At 38.6% G+C, this 5404-nt stretch overlaps 1 protein-coding gene and 1 long non-coding RNA gene across 2 annotated transcripts in view; one reads left to right on the top strand and one right to left on the bottom strand.

Annotated features, from left to right (window-relative positions):
• The window catches only part of dhrs12la (dehydrogenase/reductase 12-like a), a 40551-nt gene that overhangs the window by 12019 nt on the left and 23128 nt on the right, over positions 1–5404 (bottom strand). Inside the window, exons 5-9 of the mRNA XM_014026329.1 lie at positions 4261–4342; positions 4111–4172; positions 3579–3683; positions 1769–1859; positions 1530–1667 (exon numbers count right to left, since the gene is read on the bottom strand). Coding sequence (XP_013881783.1) covers positions 1530–1667; positions 1769–1859; positions 3579–3683; positions 4111–4172; positions 4261–4342 — 478 coding nt within the window. The remainder of the gene's footprint in view (positions 1–1529; positions 1668–1768; positions 1860–3578; positions 3684–4110; positions 4173–4260; positions 4343–5404) is intronic.
• On the top strand, positions 709–1846 carry LOC106530659 (uncharacterized). Its single transcript, XR_001311818.1, has 3 exons — positions 709–1437; positions 1538–1681; positions 1754–1846. It is a non-coding gene; the product is annotated as an uncharacterized LOC106530659 (long non-coding RNA).

The raw sequence follows: 5404 nt of genomic DNA, 5'->3' as shown, positions 1-5404 counted from the left end.
GTGGATAGGTCCTTGGTGTGAGCGAGCTATATCCACCCTGAAGATTAATCTTGGACAATATCTGATGATCGACTCTTTTAAATGAAACCAGAATCATGAATCATAATTAACCATTTAACTGCTGGAAGAAGTGAGACTCACGTGTCTTACTGCGCATGTCTGATCAGAAAATCTTTGATCCACCCAGTGGGTCTAGTAAACAAACCGTGAACGTGAATTAATCCTAAACCATTTACAGCTGGCTTGAATGAACCACCCCAATTGAGCGTGGCTTGGCGTTAGAGCAACTGATTACGGCTGTTTACAAGTTGAAGGCTAGTTCAAGCTCGGCTTACAGCTCATATCCTGAATTTAGAAATCTGACTTTTGTGCAATAGGCCTCTAGTGAAAATGAAGACCCTTAACCCAGACCCAAACCAGTCGTTATTCCATATGTGGCGGGAGTTTCAGAGAAACTGAGACATTTATTCTCTAAACATGATGTCCAAGTGGCTTTCAAAACCCACAGCACGTTACGACAAAGATTAGTTTGCCCCAAAGATCCAGTTCCCTAGCAAAAACAGCCATATTTATTCATGTATAATACGATCTCATATACAGTATAATATTACCCCCCTTTTTCGAGCATAAAAGCATAAAAAATCGAATCCTCAAACTACCTCCAATTTCATACAGACTTCAAGATTTTTCAGCTTTTGAAGTCTTTATACATATCAGTAAAATGATCATTGGACTGTTCATTTTATTTTAACAACATATGTACTAAAAAKAATTTTGACAACAAAYATATATCAGCTGTAGCAGCATCAAATGAATTCTGGCATTTTACACATAGTCCACCAGGATGCGCCAACACAAAAGTCAGAGACTTTCACATGGTGTTTCAACACTTGGTGCCCCACATCATATACATTTATCCTTTTTACCTGCTACCTGCTTTTTACCTGGTATTTGTCTCCAGTAGTGATGAACACTGGGCAGTTCTACCATGAAAAACTGTACAAACATTCCAGTGGTTAGATGAAAATTAAATCTAAATTAAGGGTTGTAAGGTAGCAAAACCAAAAGGTGTTTGAAACCTGCAGTCTGTTCCTTCTGACGTTTCATTCTGCTGCAAGAAGCCCAAACTTTTCTGACRAATGGGAAGTCTCACTGCTGTCCTTAGGTATCACGTAAACAAAAACCAACAAACACATTTTATGTCAGATGAAAGCGAGCCTGCAGCATGTTTCTGTGCTTCCTATTACATCTTCCCTTTATGAGACCAATGGGGACATTGTGTTTGTGAGTGTGTGCTCTCATAGAGACACTGTACTCTCTCTGGCAGTATCTGGCACCAAAACCAGCTCACAGCAGCTGCACTGGACACAGGCCAGATCTTCAGAACATCCAACCAACAACTAACCAATGAATGATTGACTACTTTTTCAATTACAGGTTTTTATTCCCGTCTTTGGTAATTATTATTATTATTTTATTATTATTATTATTTTGTTAAATTCTCCTGTCTCCTTTTTTTGCCAACATACCCTGATAGAAACGTCCACTGGGGTTTGTGGTTGCAGCCTCTGAGACAGCAAGCCACACCATGGTGTCAGCCCCCTGCTCGGGTGTCCGAAGGCTGTCCTTCATAGAGCGATGGAAGTCGGGCATGGCGTTGGCCACCGCTGAGACACACAGGGTAAAAAAAACAGCATGGATCACCTTGTACAATACGTGGGCTTAGATGACCGAGGAGACACTTGTTTTGCAGCGAGTGGACGGTCACCTGGAGTGTCCACCCAGCCGGGGTGCATGACAGAAAAGTGGATGTTGGTGTGAGTTTTTGCCAGCTGCTCCGTCATCACCACCTGCTGCCTCTGAAACACAGAAACCTTTCTTTAACAGATGCAGTGCAGCTGGTTTGAACAGGATCTGTTGGTWCCAGAACACATCTGTCTGATACTAGACTTGCTGGTTATTTATTACTCACTTGCCCAAATTGAAGTATTTGCCAAGTATTTTGATTTTGTGTACTATAAGATGTTAGATTGATTTATATTAGGTCTTAAATGCACTTCACACATAAATATTTATTCTTGAGATGTTTAGAATATGTTTGTATTCAATGTGCGATCATCTTGTAAAATGTCAACTTTTACACGTGTGCAAATAAATATTCCAGTCTAATTCTGAATCAGTTTCCTGTGTATAAGTTTCAAAAGAATTTATTTCTTAAAGTACATCTGATAATTAGTCTGCAGGCTTATTGTTTGGTGAATAAAAGTCAGAGTACCAGTGGTGGGCACAATTCCCCTAAAGCACTAAAGCACTGACAGGGGAACTAATTTCCTGATTAGTGCTTTAGGGCTTTTGCTAATTTTAAACTTTATTAGTGGATTAGCGCTTGCTAAATTTATAGGCTAAATTCAGAGGCACTAACTGAGGTCAATAAATGTTATTGATCAACATTAATGTTAACAGCTGAGCTGTCACACATTTTGTACATATGTGTGTCACTGATCCACCAGGTGACAATATATGAACACAGCTGTGGAATGTCAATGATAAGAATTGGTGGGCTCGATGGATAGCCCTTAATCAGAGCTAAACAACAACAAAAATAAATAAATAAACCTGAAGCTCCTTTATGTTGAATAGTTTTTGAGTTATAAGCATTTTTTTGTGTTCAGACACGCCCTTTTCAGATGGAGTCCCCTCCTCAAATATGGGGTCCATCATGAAACTGTTGGCTCGGACATGTCTCTAATACTAACAAATTTCATGCTGATTGGTGCAGCTATTTCTGTGCTACGTTTGAGCAAAAATCTCTGAAAAAAAGATAAATTAAACAAACAAACAAATAAATAAATAAATAAATAAATAAACAGTACAAAAAACAATATGCCCCCTGCTTCGCATGCGAGGGGGCATAATAAAGTTATTAACCTGAAAAACTGGCTTGATTTGATGAGATTTGAAGCTCTGGTTTATATCAATCAATATTTTATTCACCCAATTCAACAATTTCATCATTAACATACAAAACATAGTTTTCTTGTAGCATGAGTGAAAAGGAAGCAGGAAGAAGAAAAACCTTATATAAACCTGCTCCTTTCTCAATAATTACAATTATTATTTTTTTCATGGCCACATTCATTAAATCAAGAATATAAATTACAAACAATAAACTGTATTATTCTCCTCATTGCTAACTCTAAAGTGTATAAGATAATCATTTTTTCCTTATAAAGTATTTTGAATTGATTTAAAGTAGAACATTTTTTCAAATCATCATCCAAACTATTCCATAATTTTACTCCATAAACTGAGATACACATTTGCTTTAAAGTAGTATGCACAGTTTTACTTTTAATGAACATGATGAGTGAAGAAGGTCTTAAAAAGTCCCATAATGTTGAATATCAACTTGTTATGAATTGTACATAATAAGAAATGGCAGCCACAACTTAGTGCAATCTCTTTTCAGTTTAGAAGCATATAAATGTATATCATATTTATTTATTCTGTCTGAAATCTTTGAAACATCAGGTTAATGGTACATTAATTAAACAGCAGGTTTGATGCTCAGCTCTTACTTTGTGCTGGGCGTAGACCATGGTGCCATCATAGCGACCTCTCTCAGACTGCAGATTTCCTATCCTGAGCTTCTGCACCAACATTCCCCCTGATGACACCGAGATCTGAACAGAAAAAAAAATGAAAAGATGTTATGATCTAACAATTGCACATCTAAATTTTTTTAACAGCCACATTAYTCAGTTGTGAGCTTCATGTGTTGCCAACCTACACTATAAACCTGAACCCTTTTTATTAGGATTATAAATTACGTTTCAGAGTTAAGTAGAAACAAAAATATTGAGTTTTATTTTGAAGAGGACAATGATTGAACAGTTTTCTATTTTGGTCCTTGAACAGGTTTGGTTTTGTTATAAATCCTTGTTTTGGTGTTTCTCTTCTCTAGTTCCAAATCATTTAGTGGCTCTTCAGCTCTGAGTGTAGATTACTTTATAAAACAAAAGCTCTACATCTTGATGTAATTCGTCTCATTTGTTTTCTGAGACGATGTCACAAACAATACAGCTTTTAACTGAAGAACATCAGACTCACCACTCTGGGATCTGGACTCTTTTCTAATAAGGGGATTAGACTCTTGGTGAGAATGTAAACTCCTAAAAATGAACAAAAATGTTCTGTAACCATCTCATCCATCTTCTTAATATTGTTTTCATCCCACCGAATGTTTTTGGTTTCACTCACCGAGCACATTGACAGCAAAGCTCTTCTCCAGTCCTTCAGCGTTCACATCCCTCTGACTCATGATGGCTCCTGCATTATTGATCTGCACACATCCAGATTATTTAGATCACCATTCGCTGCAGTCAAAAGTGGGAACTGAAATCATGCTGCAAACATGCTTTCTTCCTGAACTGTTTAGCCTGATTTACAGTCATTGAGAAAGCTCATTCTCATGTCTCGATTACAAAAGGTGTGTGATGAAAATTGCATAGTTTGCAACTCTGATGAGACCTCGTCTGGTGCATCRCCCCCCATCAGAATTAGTTCTCACAGAAGCATTGTGATTGGTCAGAACTTTGGTTTTTGTAAAGTGGCTGCAGCAGCATCTGCTGAGAGCTGCTGGCTGAGGCTGTGAGAAAATACAGCCAACATCACAACTGTTCCAGTAAAAAAAATAATAAAGAATGTCAAATAAAACTTAGTAAAAGAACTTGGAGGAGATTGGAAAMCGTCTTGTGCACACAGAGGACAGCTCTCAATACAGTTGATGAGGAAGAGGGACAGCAGTGACACATTTCAGCACAGTCTGTAAAAAGAGGTGCTCTCTTTGTGAAAAATTAACAAAATTGTTATGATTCTGTCACTGTCTGCCTTGATCTAGTTCCAGTTTAGTTTTATTATTTTCATTTCATGTCCCAGTTCACTCTCTTAGTCTTGTTCCCAGCCTTTCAGGTCATATCCAGCACCTACTCATTGCTCTCGCCCCTCCAGTCACAGAAACACTAATCAAGCTCATTCCACTCACCTGTCTGCAGCAGTATTTAACCCAGTCTCACTCTCCAGCTCCTTGCCAGATTATCATCAGCCTTGCCTATGATTCTCCAGCGTTCTTGTCCCTTGTCCTGCTCTTGCCTCGTGYCCCCGACCTTGCTCATGTCTCCTGGTTTCACGTCTCCTGCCTCGGCCCCTGTTGGATCCCTCCTGCTAGTGATGGGCAAATGAAGCTTTCCTGAAGCACTGAAGCTTGCTTTGAAAAAGGGTTCATTACTCGAAGCTTTCCAACACAGTTCTCTTTAGCTCCACCCTGTGGCCAAAAGTGTGAAAAGCTGCTTGAAACATCACAGTGAAGCACTTCATTGCGAAGGAGTTGGCAGCTTTTTAATGG

The sequence above is a fragment of the Austrofundulus limnaeus genome, unplaced genomic scaffold, assembly GCF_001266775.1.
Source record: "Austrofundulus limnaeus strain Quisiro unplaced genomic scaffold, Austrofundulus_limnaeus-1.0 Scaffold543, whole genome shotgun sequence".
In the NCBI taxonomy this organism is placed as follows: Eukaryota; Metazoa; Chordata; class Actinopteri; order Cyprinodontiformes; family Rivulidae; genus Austrofundulus; species Austrofundulus limnaeus.
Note: the sequence above shows the minus strand (reverse complement) of the source record. Positions and strands in the feature narration are given on the sequence as shown.